This window comes from Dama dama, chromosome 2, assembly GCF_033118175.1.
Source record: "Dama dama isolate Ldn47 chromosome 2, ASM3311817v1, whole genome shotgun sequence".
Lineage (NCBI taxonomy): Eukaryota > Metazoa > Chordata > Mammalia > Artiodactyla > Cervidae > Dama > Dama dama.
In genome coordinates this window covers 7,917,359-7,930,671 of record NC_083682.1, presented here as the reverse complement: position 1 = coordinate 7,930,671, position 13,313 = coordinate 7,917,359, and the positions used below count along the sequence as shown (strand labels likewise).

Below are 13,313 nucleotides of genomic sequence, written 5' to 3'. Positions count from 1 at the left end.
CGGCCGGGCTCCCCGCCGCCCCGCCCCCGCGCCGCGGCCGCCCCCTCCTCTCTCCTCCCCGCCCCTGCGCCGGGCTCCGCACCGCCGGCTGCGCCTCCCCCATCGGGGGCTCCCTCTCGCCCCGCACGCGGCGGTCCCTGCGGCAGCTTAACCCCTCCCCTGCCGCGCCGCCCGGGAGGCCAGGGCCGCGGGCGCGGGGGGGCTGCGCCACGAGCCGCGCCAAGGGTGGGAGAGCGGAGGTCAGGCCGCGCGGGACGCGGAGGGGGAAACTAAACCAGGGGTCCTCTCTCCCCACCCCAGACACCCCCATGCCCTCCGCCCTGCCTGGTGTTGGGCAGAGGAAGCCGGGAGGGGCAGGAAGCGGACTGCGGTGGGGAAGGGGCGCCCCGCCCAGCCCCCGGCCCGGGTTCCTGTTTTCGAGACAAACCGTTCCCACGGGGCTCACCCGGCCCGGGGCCGGGCGTCTTCCTGCGGGCAGCGGGAGGCCTGGCAGAGATGGGGGCGTGGGCGCAGCGGGTCGTTGTGATAGCCTGGGGGAGGGGCTAGGACAAGGTGGGAGCATTTGAGAGGTGTTTGTGGGGAAGAATGAAAACGCGGCTAGCGGGAGAAGGGGCCTCGGGGTCTGGGGATGTTGGGGGGAGCTCCAGTTCACACCGGAGGGACTGGGGCTCCGGAAGCCTGGCTCCCCATGGGGCCAGATGAAAAGGGGCAGCTGCAAGCGACGGTGGGTTCTTGCAGCTAGAAGACTGGAGCCCGGAGGCCTGGCTCCAGAGAAGCACATGGGAGGGGTAGCCGCAGGCGGTTGGGGTCCCCACAAGCCGGGCCGAGGGGAGCCGGTAACCATTTCCGGCCGTTCAGGTTCAAACACTCGCTGTAAAACCACCGGCCCCAAACAAATCTCTGAGACTTGCCCCGCCCTGCTACCGCGCTGGGGAGGCGGGACCTCCCCCACAACTCAATCTTGGTAATATGGGACCTAGAAACAGGCCCTTTCTGGTCCTTAGTTTCCCCAAGTGAGGAGGGGCAACGTTGGCGCAGCCTAGACGGCCCCCGCCCGAACACTCCCCTTACTTTGGACCTAGCGTAGCCACCTGCTTAGAGACCCTTAAACGCCGCAGTGGGGCGGGGCTAAGGGCGGAGTCAAGAAGGCGCCAACCACCCGAGGGCTCCTCCCCCTCTTGAGCCCCGGCCCCCGACAGCGTGGATCTTCCTTCGGCGGTGCGGGAGGCCTCAGCCTAAGGCCCCGCTCCCGTCCCGGGTGGGCCCCACCCGGGCGGACGCCACGCCCCCGGCCAGCCTCGCGGGCCGCTGACCTAGTATGGACACAGCACTGGGAGGAGAGGCGTGCAGGGTGACGCCTGGAAGCCGGCAGGAGAGTCCCGGGCCCCACCCCCACAGGCCGCCCCCCTTTTGAGGGGATGCACCTGCCGCGGCTGGGGCTAAGGCACGGTGATTGCGCGGCTGCTGTGCCGCCCAGAGCTAAAAATATTTCCTAGCAGAGAGGGGAGTAAGGAGGCTCCCCAGGAGAATCAATTTATTAGGGAGTGGGTGCAGTTGGTCAGACCCGTAAACAGGAGGGGCTGGGGAGCCCGAGGACAGGATGGGAGCAGTGTCCTTCGTCACGCTGAACACTGGGCGCTCGAGGCTGATGGGAAATGGGGGTTCCAAGAAGAGGGTTAGAGATCTAACTCCAGCACCCCACCCTCTGGACGAGGAGCTGGAGCTGGCCCAAGCGACTGCAAACAGACTCAGGGGCAGGTTTGGGTCTGGTCTAGAGGCTCAGATCTTCTCATCTGGGGCCGGCATGCGCTGGCGGTTCGGCTCCACGCCCCAGATCTCCCTGGCGTACTGGGCAATGGTGCGGTCACTGGAGAACTTGCCAGAGGTAGCTATGTTCCGGATCACCATCCGCGTCCATTCTCTCGGGTTCTAGAGGCCACAAGGAAGTTCTGGGTTTGCTCTGCAGGTGGGATCCCCACCTTCCACCTCATCCCAACCAGGGCCACCAAAGCCCTGCCAACCCCTGGCCCAGGACCCCTCACCTTGTACAGGGCACTGACTCTCTCCTGGCATTTAATGTACTCTTCATAATCCGCAAAGACTTTAAACCTGGAGGGGAGTGGAGAAGTGGGGAAGTCTCCTGGGGTCGAGGGCCAAGTCTATCCTGTCCTATTGGATTCCTGGGGACCTAGACAGTGATGCTACTTCCAAAGGAATGTGGCCGCAACTGCCCCAAAGCCCTGTCCAGCCTCTCCACCGCTCCTGAGCCCTATTCAGCCCCACAACCCCATGTGTGCAGGTCCCTGGCCCGCCAGCTCACCGGTCATGGTGCATGAGCATGTTGACAATGTCCTTGAATAGGTCAGGCTGTTTGGGGGAGAAGAAGCCACTGCTCAGTTGGTCAATGACATGCCGAAGCTCAGGAATCCGGTCATAATACTCCTGGGCGTTGTACCTGTGGGGGAAGAGCCATAGTCGGCACCACGGAAAAGGGTTCCTGGCTCCTCCCCCAGCAAATATCCAGGAAGTTCCAAGCCCCAGAGTGAAAACTCAGGTCCAGCCTGCTACTGTCCTCCCTACAGCTGTGGCACTTGCTCCAGAAGTCCTTCCACTCTTCTTCCCACACACCACCACTGTCTCCCAGCAGGTCTGTTTCCTCCATAAATGGCTTTTCTTCCCCACCATCCTGAGTCCATCCCTGGCCTCACTTTCAGGCTCCAGGAGGAGCCAACAGGTACATCCTGAGGAATATCCTTAAACTCAAACTGTCCAGCCACGCTCATCACTGTCCTGGCACCAAATTTCCTCCCCTGGGGTAGGAACTACTTCCTACCCAACGACTTCCTGGGGCAGCACAATCACTCCCCAAGTCACCCAGGTTCAAATCTCTCCAGACCAGTTTCATCTCCTTCCCTCCCCTCTTCCAACCAGAAACCATGGCCTCCTCCTCAACAGTGTCCCTAACCCCCGTCCCCAGCACTGGCCTGCTGTAGGGGACTCCCCCTGCCGTCTGGTGCCAGCCCCACACTGTTCCCCCAACTGGACATTCCTTTCTCCAGTCGAGCCTCCATCCTGCAGCCAAAAGTGTCTGTTTGGAGTCTAGTTCTGAACATGTTGGACTTTGCTCAAAACATTTCACATTTCCCTCTTGTCCAAAGGACCAAGTCTGAACTTTCTAGTCAACCCCACAGGAGAGATTCTTCTTAATATTTAGTGCCCGCTCTTGTAAGCTGAGTGTAAACTGGTACCAACTTTCTCGGAAACAATTTGACAATGTGTATCAGGAGCTTTAAGAACACATACTTTTTTGACTCAGAAATATCCCCTTCTAATAATTATCTTGGGCTTCCCCAGTGACTCAGCAGTCAAGAATCTGTGTGCAATGAGGGAGACACAGGAGACAATGGTTTGATCCTTGAGTCGGGAAGGTCCCCTGGAGAAGGGCATGGCAACTCACTCTAGTATGCTTGCCTAGAGAACTCCATGGACAGAGGAACCTGGCAGGCTACAGTCTATAGGGTCACAAGAGTCGGATGGGACTGAAGCGACTTAGCACATAGCAAGCACAATAATTATCTTAAGGAAATAATCAGAGATGTGGACATCAGTGTAAAAGACTGGTCATCAAAGGGACATTTATACTAACAAATGAGGAAAATCAACCTTCATGTCCAACCATATGGAATTAGTTAAATAAGTATGGTATATCCATAGGATGGAATGCTATACAAACATTTAAAATATTTGAAAGACTATGACATAGAAAATGCTTCACCAATGTTAAGATAACAGGATTCAATATTGTACATACATTATTTCCAACTTTTAAAAACTACATAGGGACTTCCCTGGTGATCCAGTGGTTGACTCCATGCTCCCAATGCAGGGGACACTGGTTCTACCCCTGGTCAGGGAACTAAGATCCCACATGCAGCACGGTGCAGCCAAAAAATTAAATTTTTTAAAAACCATATATATATATATATACACACACACATATAAATACATGAAGAAAAAGAAAACTGTGACTTTAAATCTGGGGGATGAGATTATGAACAACAGTTGTTTTCTTCTCTGTAGCTTTGTATTTTTCCAATTAATGAGTATGGCCTGCTTCTATGCTAAGAAAAAAAAAATCATATTTTAAAGTAAAATGTTAAAAATGTAATGCCAGGAAGATCATCTCTGAAGATCTGCATTTCTGACCACAAGCCCAGGTATAACTACTGTACTCATGTTTCCCTTTTTGCCATGGCTGCCAGGGAGCTGAGAATTTCATTTTACTCTCAATTCCAGAAATGATATTATTAATTTGGGTGGGTATTATTTTCTCTCCCTTTTCCTTCAACTCTGTGTTACTTCTGTCTTTTCTCATTTCATTCATCTTATTTGTTATGCTATCTCAAAAGTTTTCTAGACTTGTGATGGCCATAACTAAGACCTTGTACTGGGACTTCCCTGGTGGTCCAGAGGTTAAGAATCCACCCTGTAATGGCGGGGACGCAGGTTTGATCCCTGGTTGGGGAATTAAGATCCCACAAGCCTCAGAGCAAGCAAGCCCTCGAAACACAACTAGAGAGTCTAGAGAGTTCGTGCGCTACAACAAAAGATCCCACATGACATGACGCAACCAAGATCCCACATGCTGCAACTAAGACCCAAGGCAGCCAAATAAATTTAAAAAAAGACCTTGCGCATCCCGGACCAGCCTTCCCGGTTGTGCCTCTCACTCCCAGCTCTACCCTCCAGCAGTCCCACCTTGGCGCCTCCTGCCCATGGACTATGAACTCTGCAGCCCATACCCTCTCTGGTCAAGCCTTTCCACGTCCTCCACCCGCATGCCGAAGATGAAGAAGTTCTCCTCTCCTGCCTCTTCTGCCATCTCCACGTTGGCCCCATCCATGGTGCCAATGGTCAGAGCCCCGTTGAGCATGAACTTCATGTTGCCAGTGCCTGACGCTTCAGTGCCTGCAGTAGAGATCTGCTCGGAGAGGTCAGCGGCCGGGATCACTGTGGGGTGACAGCAGGGGACACGCTCAGCTCCAGGAAGAGCCCCCCTGTCAGCTGGAGGCTCTGAAGTTAGTCTGGTCCCAGATCTGGCCAGATTTAGAGTTCCCTCCCTCCAGCCCTCCAGTCTTCACCAACTGTCTCCTTCTCACTGACCTCTCCCCACCTCTTGTTGATTCTTGAACATCTGGGATCTAACCTGGACTCCTCCCACCCCCCCAGCTCCACTGTGTGATTTGAAGGGCACTACTGAGGCCCCTCTCCCCTATAATTTCATCCCATATTGCATGACATTCCACCACTAAGGGAACATCCTCATGATTTGAGTATTGTCCTCTCCAGATTCTTCTTTAAAGTACCAGTACCCCAGGAAGAGGAGATTAATATCTCTTCCAGGGACTGAACTCATCAGAGCTTCCCTAGGGTCCCCACTGGCGGCATCCTACCTTTCTCGGCCAGTGAGACTCGGTAGTTCTCCAGGAAGATCACGCGGAGGCGGTCTCCCACCACCGGGTCATGGTTGACCACATCCCCAATGGCTGTGATGAGTTTGATGATCATCTTGGCCATATGGTACCCAGGGGCGGCCTGTGGGGGCACAGTTTGGGGTCAGCTCCACGGCCTGGCCTCCTACCCCCATCCTGCAACCCAACCAAGCTGACCTCAACCTGGATATCAAAGGACCACAGCCATGATCTGGGCTCGGCCTCTCACCTTCCCTCCAATCATCACAGTCCGAGGCACAAAAAACTTATTGGGTTCCTTCTTGATACCTATGGAGAAACAGAGGGATCCAGTGAGTGGGCCAGGTTTTCTCTCTGGGCTGTAGCACCTGACGGCATCCAGCCAGCCAGGACTGGGCTGGGCGATAGTAGGCTTGACTTGGGCTGGGTTGGTGACCTCATATCTGTCATGTCCCCCCTCTCTGAGCCTCGGTTTGCCCATCTGTGAAATGGGATAATTCTGTGTCCCAAGAGTTGCCCTGAGTCCAAAGGAGATGTGGATGGAGAAGTATGTGGTACGCTGGGAGGTACACAGAGGCAGGAACAGGAGCCAGAGGGAAGCCTGCCACTTACGGTTGTACAGTGTGATGACATGGAGGCAGTTGAGGAGCTGGCGTTTATATTCGTGAATCCGCTTCACCTGGATATCGAAGAGCGAGTTGGGGTTGATGTGGACTTTGTATTCCTTCTCCAGGTAGGCAGAGAACTTTAACTTGTTTTCCTGAAGGCAGGAGAAGGGGAAGAGCTCACCAATAGGCCTCAGCCTCAGGAAATCCTACAGTCTCATTTCCTTCCCAATAAGGTGAGGATAGAAGGCCCCCTTGCCACCTTCATCCACTCCTGCATCAGGACAGACATTGCTAAGCAACGTCAGCAGTCTTTCAGTGAGGTCAGATGATGCCTTCCCACCATGGACTGATTCCAGGCAACTTCTACCATGGCCTGAGGTTGCAGGAGAGAAGGGCTCCATGGGCCATTCCTGACCTGGACATCCAGCCCCTCCAGCACTCTCCACTCTGGCCCCAGCACAGGTGTCTGTCCCAGGTTGCAGCGCTGCTCCTCACCTGCTTCACTTTGGCCACATCCCGGATAAAGGATTCATCGTCCACGTAGGAGAGCAGTTTGCGCAGCTGATCCAGGTCCGCGATGTATTCCTCTCCGATGCGCTGTAGGGAGATGGCGCTCAGTTAGGCCCATGGCCTCCCCCGTCCTCCTTCACAAAGGGGTCCTTTTCCAGGTCAAACAAGCACAGTCCACTGCAGACAGTGCCTTCTTCTGCAGCCTCCCACCTGGGGGGAAGGGCATGTCCACACATCTTTCCTTCCTTCCTGACCTTGAGCTCGGATGGCTGACGCCCATCTGACCCCCACAGACCCTCATCCTGGCCTTTTCCTCTGACAGGCAGTAACTTTGAGGGCCTGCAATCTCTGCCCCTTTCTGGTCTTACTTAAGATGTGACCTGCTGATAACCCTCCATTAGGCTATGAACTTCCTCAGGTTGACCTTCACAGCCAGGGCCTCCATTAGCTCACATAAAAAGACAGTTTCCCTCCTCCAGACACATGCAAGGCTTGGGAATGCCGCGCAGGATGGATTTCAGTCCTCAACTGGGCGCCCTACAGTGAACCACATACACAGCCACACCCGGCTGCAGCCTGCAGTGACTGTGTTGACCCCTACTGGCCATACATGACTTCTCACCTCAGCAATGACTTCTGCCAGCCCAGGGTTACACATAACCAACCAGCGCCGAGGGGTGATCCCATTGGTCTTATTCTGGAATTTATGAGGCTCCAGCTCGTAGAAGTCCTTGAAGCTACAGGATAGGGTTGGAAGGGCATCAGTCACCCCTGTGGAATGAGAGTCTTCTCCCTGGGGCCCCTACCCTGATTTCTTGATGAAAGGGTCCTGGAGGTGAAGGGGGATGCTGTGTCTAAGAGTGGACATCCCAGAACGGGACTGGACCGGATAGCAAGCCTATGACCCTTGTAAGAGCCATGCTACTGTGGAAGGGGCCAGCAGAGGGCGGCTCTGAGAGGCCAGTACCGGGCAGTGGGGCGGGGCCCAGCTGGAGGGGCGGAGTCTGGGGAGCGGGTCTCACATGGTCTTCTTGAGGATCTCCGAGTGGATGCGAGCCACGCCATTGACGGCATGAGACCCGGCAATGCACAGGTGTGCCATGTTGATGCGCTTCACCGCGCCCTCCTCCACCAGCGACATGCGCCGCAGTCTGTCTACATCCCCTGGGAACGCGGCCGCCACCCGCTGTGCCGGGGGAGACCAGAGCTAGGACGGGGACCCAGAACACCGGTCCCCAGCCCCTACCCCCAGATCTCCGCCCATAGACTTCACCAGGCCCTCCACGCCCCCACCCTCCACCCCAGGCCTTCTCCACTCACGTTAAGGAAGCGCTGGTTGATCTCATAGATGATCTGGAGGTGCCGCGGCAGCAGGGTCTCTATGAGGTGCACAGGCCAGCGCTCCAGGGCCTCGGGCAGCACCGTGTGGTTGGTGTAGGCACAAGTCTTCACAGTCACTTCCCATGCCTGACAGGTGGGATGGGGAGGCAGGAGCCCCCGGGGCTTAAGCCGGAAGGCTCTCCACACACACTGTGCAGCCAAGAGCCCTAGCCCTGCCGCTGCCAGGCCAGGTTCTAGGACACCCGCCTCTGGGCCTCACACCACCGTGTTCAGTGGGGGCTCCACCCACATCTATGTCCTCCCCAGAGTGGGAAGGGAACCCTGAGATGGAGAGGGTGAGGCAGGAGTGGGGGAGGGCCCCGAAGCCTACCTTTTCCCACTCCAGTCGCTCCTGGTCCACCAGAATCCTCATCAGCTCAGGGATGGCCAAGGAGGGGTGGGTGTCATTGAGCTGGATGGCCACCTGGGGGGGGGGGGGGAGGGTGGAGGGCGGTTGCAGTCAATCTGGGCCCAAGACTATGGTCACTGTCCTTTGCCCCTACTGAGCACCCCCTGCCCAAGGCCCCTTGTGGTTCTCTAGGTGGAGGCCCTCATGGGAGCAGCTGTGGAGCAGGAGGGAGAGGAGAGTGGATTATACTGAGGATTCTCAAGCAGATAACCCTCACACCCACCCCCAGCCTCCACCTCCCCATCTATAAAATGGGCGTTGCAAGCTGAGGCTGGAGGTGGGAGGGAAGGCACCACTCACAGGAGGTGTAGAGACCGACCCTCCCTGGGGCCTGGTACCTTATCCGGGAAGGCATCGAAGTTGGTGCGCACAGGGTCGAGGCAGCCAAACTTGGAGGACTTGAAGCGGCGGATGATGTCCTGGAGCGTGGCAGCCACTACGAAGTACTCCTGCTTCAGCCGCAGCTCCTTCCCCTCAAAGAACTGAGGACAGGGAGAGGTGGGGCGGAGTCAAGGTGGTGGGCGTGGTCTAACACTGCGTGGGCGTGGCCAGGAGAGACTCCCACCCACCCCGAGATTCCTGAGCCCTGAACTGCTCCACCTCAGGGACCCAAGAGTCTTTCTCCGCCAAGAAGCAGCAATGCAGTTGGGTCAGGAGGGAGGGCTACACCCCCGGATCCAAGCATCCTCACACTTAAAGAACTGGGGGGAAGCACAGGACACTCAGGGGCCAGCAAAATGCCCTGAGTGTGACTAGGGCACCAGCAGGTGTCACTCCCCCTCCTGCCCTCTCCCACGCACTCTGGCTTCCTGTCCCCAGCCCAGGGGGTAACATACGTTGTCGTTGGGGTATAGGACCCGAGAGATGTTCTCAGCCAGGTTGCGGTCCAGCACAGCCTGGATGTAGCCACCCACATTGACTAAGGGACAAAAGTGGGAACAGGGTCAGGCTTGGGTCGAGGGGGGACAACAATGGGAGGGGGCTGCTGACTCCGGCTGAACTCACAGTCCTTGAGGTTGAAGTCATTGGGGGCTTTGGCAGACCACAGGCGCATGGTATTGACGACGTTGTTGCGGTAGCCAGGCACGGGCGTGTCGTAAGGCATGGCCAACACCACCTGTGGGACACCCAGCCTGTGGTTAAGAGGTGGGCATCTGCTGTGTCTAAGAGGCCCTGAGAGCTGGAACTGCATGCTTTGTCCCTGCGCTCCGCCAACCCCCAACCCCTGGTTCCAGTCCCAACTCTGGACCACAAGCAACCCTACCAACCTCTCTGGGCCTCAGCCATAAAGAGAGGACATCCCGGTGCCTCCCCACACCCCTGCCGGCCCTCCTTGCTGGGCTGTTGTCAGGATTCTAGGAGGAGGCAGGGATGAGCTCAGAGACCAAGGTGGGCCTCTGTTGGTGGCTGCTCTGCCAGGGTGGGGATGCTCTGGCCACCTGCCCTGAGCACAACCTAGAGGACCCTCTGGACTCCTGGAAGGACTGGGGTATCATGGGGCCTGGCTGAGGGGGTCAGAGAGGTCAAGTCCATCCAAAGGTTAACCACGGGGCTAATTAGCAGTGACTAATGCTGGCCCCACCTCCCACAATTAGCAAACATCAATGTGCATGCATGCTGAATGCTAAGTCTCTGAGTTGTGTCCAACTTTTTGCAACCCTATGGACTGTAGTCCACCAGGCTCCTCTGTCCACGGGATTCTCCAGGCAAGAATACTGGAGTGGGTTGCCATGCCTCCCTCTAGGGGATCTTCCAAACCCAGGGATCGAACCCGTTCTCCTGCATTGCAAGCAGTCTTTACCACTGAGCCACTGGAAAAGCCCGCAAACATCAATAATTGCTGCCAATAACTGCCAGCTACCACAGAGAAAGGGGTGCAGCCACACCTCCCTCCCCAGCATTAAGTAGCCCCTGACTGGAGCAGAGCAAATGCTGCAGCTCAGAGAGAGGATGGACTGGCCGAAGAGCATACAGCTAGGAGGACGGCCGGAGCCCGGCGGGACCTTAGCGTGGATGACAGCGGAACAAACTCCCGGTTCCGAAAGCCTTGAGGATGCTGTCAGCCATCTGGAGGCCGGTGAGCTGCAGCCACAGCAGAAGGACTGGTGGCAGAGCCGGGGTTTGGACACCTGGGTTAGCGGTAGGCTCCCGCCGACCAGCTCTATGGCCTTGAACATGTCATTTGCCTTTCCTAGGCTTTAGTTTTCTCTCCTGTCCCCCTTTTTGGGCTGTTGGTTTATTTCCCATCAAGCCCCCAGCTCAGACATGCAGGGGAGCCGAGACTGTGATTATTCTGGGTGGAGAGGAGGCAGGTCAGGCGAGGAGCAGTGGTAGAGCAGGGCAGTGTCCCTCCTCCTCCCAGCTCTTCACGTCGTCTGGCTCCCCTGCGACCCTGTCTCCAGCCTCTCTGGGTTCCAGCTGTGTGACCTCAAGTAAGTCACTTAACTCCTCTGTGGCCTCCGTTACCAAATAGCACTCGGTCCAGTAGCTTCCAGGCTCTTTCTTTGCGTCTCCCTGTTTCCTCCAGAACCTCCACTCCTCCTCCCCCTGCCTCACTAGATCTTCCCCCTGCTCCCTGGCTTCCCCCTCACCTGTGTGTCCACCCACTTGGCCCCCTGGCTGGTGTGTTCCACTCGGCCATAGAAGTGCACCGGCAGCGTGAACTCGGGGCGGGCCTTCTCCCAGGGGTTGCCGTAGCGAAGCCAGTCATCAGCCTCCTCCATCTGAACCGAAGGCGGGTCAGGGGAGAAAGGAAGGCAGAGTCAGAGCCAGGCTCACACCACAGCAGGTGGTGGGTATAGCAGGAGCCCGCAGCCCTGGTGTGCCCTATACAGGGAGGGCGTGAATGACCGGCTCTGGGGTAGGTGGGCCCCCAGTCTGGTGGAAGATCCACGGGGGCTCGGTGTGTGTATAAGAGTCTGAGACATTCTACAGCCATGGACCTCCTATCCCAGGAGCTGACAGCTGGCTTGGGGCCAGGGAGAAGGGGCAAGGATGCTCTCCACCCAGGCTGGGACTGCTTTGGGATCTATGTGCAGATGAATGAACAAATAGCCATCTTCATTATAACCACAAGGCCAGGGCCCAAGGTCACTCACCTGCCAACCCCCAGAGATCTTCTGGTTAAAAATCCCAAACTCATAGCGGATCCCGTAGCCATAGGCAGCCAGGCCCAGTGTTGCCATTGAGTCCAGAAAGCAGGCTAGGGGTGTGCACGGAGGTGGATGTCAGAGACCCAACCCAAAGGTACACTTTTGTCCAGTCCCCTGGCACCCTGCTCACTTACCCGCCAGCCGGCCCAGGCCCCCGTTGCCCAGTCCTGCGTCCTCCTCGATTTCCTCCAGCTCCTCCATGTCCAGGCCCAGCTAGAGGTGGGAGGGTATAACAGAAGTCAGGGCCAAGGGCCAACAGGTCAATCCCCCAATCCTGAAGGCTCGCCCACCCCTACACACCTGGTAGGTGGCCTCGTCACAGGCGTTCTCCAACGCCAGGTTCACCATGGTGTTTTGCAGCGTCCGGCCCATGTAGAATTCCAGAGACAGGTAGTAGATCCTCTGTCCAGAGAAACAGACGGGGAGGGGTAGGGGAAGGAGGGTCAAGGCCACCCCCCTGACATTCAGCCAGGCCCAGTTGGGCCTGCACCTCTCATACCTCCTGCCCCACTCCTAGGCCCCAGTGGGTTCCAGCCCTGCCTCCAGTTTGCCTGCCTTCTCAGGCTTTGGGACCCAGCAGGTAAGATACTGGTCCCAGCATTTCTTCTGACTTTGGACAAATCACTTTTCTTCTCTGAGCCTCAGTTTCTTCATCTGAAAAATGGGGCCATATCCACCTCAGGGGGCTGAGGTGCTTAGGAGAGCTGGGAACCCCTTCCTTCGCCCGCAGTCCTGCCAAGAGCCCATCAGGAAGTCAGGACACAGGGAAGCACCACCAAGTGCTCCCGAAAAGGGGAGACCAGGCCCAGAGACAGAAGTCATTGGCTCAAGGTCACACAATGACTCAGGGCTAGAGTCGGCCATCTCCCTTCCTTGCAGTGTCCAGCTCCCCTTGGCCCTCAAGCCTCAGTCCCAAGAAGGGGGGCGGAGAGACTCTAGTATCCAGGATGCTGATGGTGCCTGGTCTCCTGGTTTCCTGGGTCCCCGCCCCACCCCTCCCCCACCCTTGCCCAGCAGTGTTAGGTTGCTGACATTTACCAGTGACCCCAACAGACACTTGATCTCGCCACCCCAGCTGTGCCCCACCCGGCACACCAGCACACCACACACGCGTTAGGTAGAATGTTCTTCCACTTAGGATCCAGCCCAGGCTGCAGGGTCTTCCCGCTCACCCCCAGCAGCTTCTCCATTCTCTGACTGAGCGCTGAGCCTTTGCAACCAGCCTACCTGACCCGAGGCCCCTGAGCTGCCTCTCTCTCCAGGTTTCTCCCCCTGGGAGAATGGGTCCCAGCACCCATTGCACCTGGCACCCCTGAATCATCCAACCTCAGGAGCCTGGAGGCACCCTTTCTTTTGCTGCAGGAAGTCCTGACCCCGGGAGGGGCTGCTCAACTTGGCCCAGATCTCCCAGCCCCCAGGCAGGGCCCCCAGCCCACTCCCCACCCGGGGTGCCCCAAGCCGCACCTTGGGGTCCTTCTCATAGTAGTGCTGCTGCGTGCGGATCCAGCGGCCCACGAGGTGGTCGCGCACCGTGTAGGCCAGCGCGAAGTAGTAGTCTCTCGGGGTGGCCACATTGCGGTCTTTCACGAGGGTGAAGTGTAGGTGACGGTTGAAGTTCTTCTTCAGCTCGGTCACATTCTCCACACCGGCCAGGCCACGCACGCTGATCTGCTTTCTCTTCTCCTGGTCTGTCAGGGGCCGGGACATGGCTGCGAGAGGGTGGGCCGGACTGGCTTGTGCAGACGGGCGGCCTGAGCGGTGCCTCCAACCAGGGAGTGGAGAT

At 57.5% G+C, this 13,313-nt stretch overlaps 1 protein-coding gene across 1 annotated transcript; it reads right to left on the bottom strand.

Moving 5' to 3' along the window:
* Positions 1-1,524: 1,524 nt before the first annotated feature.
* Positions 1,525-13,313, bottom strand: PYGM (glycogen phosphorylase, muscle associated). The gene is made up of 20 exons (XM_061164420.1): positions 12,995-13,313; positions 11,831-11,932; positions 11,665-11,743; positions 11,477-11,580; positions 10,970-11,101; positions 9,384-9,495; positions 9,215-9,297; positions 8,717-8,860; positions 8,301-8,393; positions 7,910-8,056; positions 7,612-7,775; positions 7,212-7,326; positions 6,575-6,676; positions 6,084-6,231; positions 5,722-5,780; positions 5,454-5,595; positions 4,803-5,010; positions 2,321-2,455; positions 2,043-2,109; positions 1,525-1,929 (listed from the first exon to the last, which is right to left on the bottom strand). The coding sequence occupies exons 1-20, from the start codon at positions 13,235-13,237 to the stop codon at positions 1,780-1,782; spliced, it is 2,529 nt and encodes an 842-aa protein (XP_061020403.1). The 5' UTR covers positions 13,238-13,313; the 3' UTR covers positions 1,525-1,779.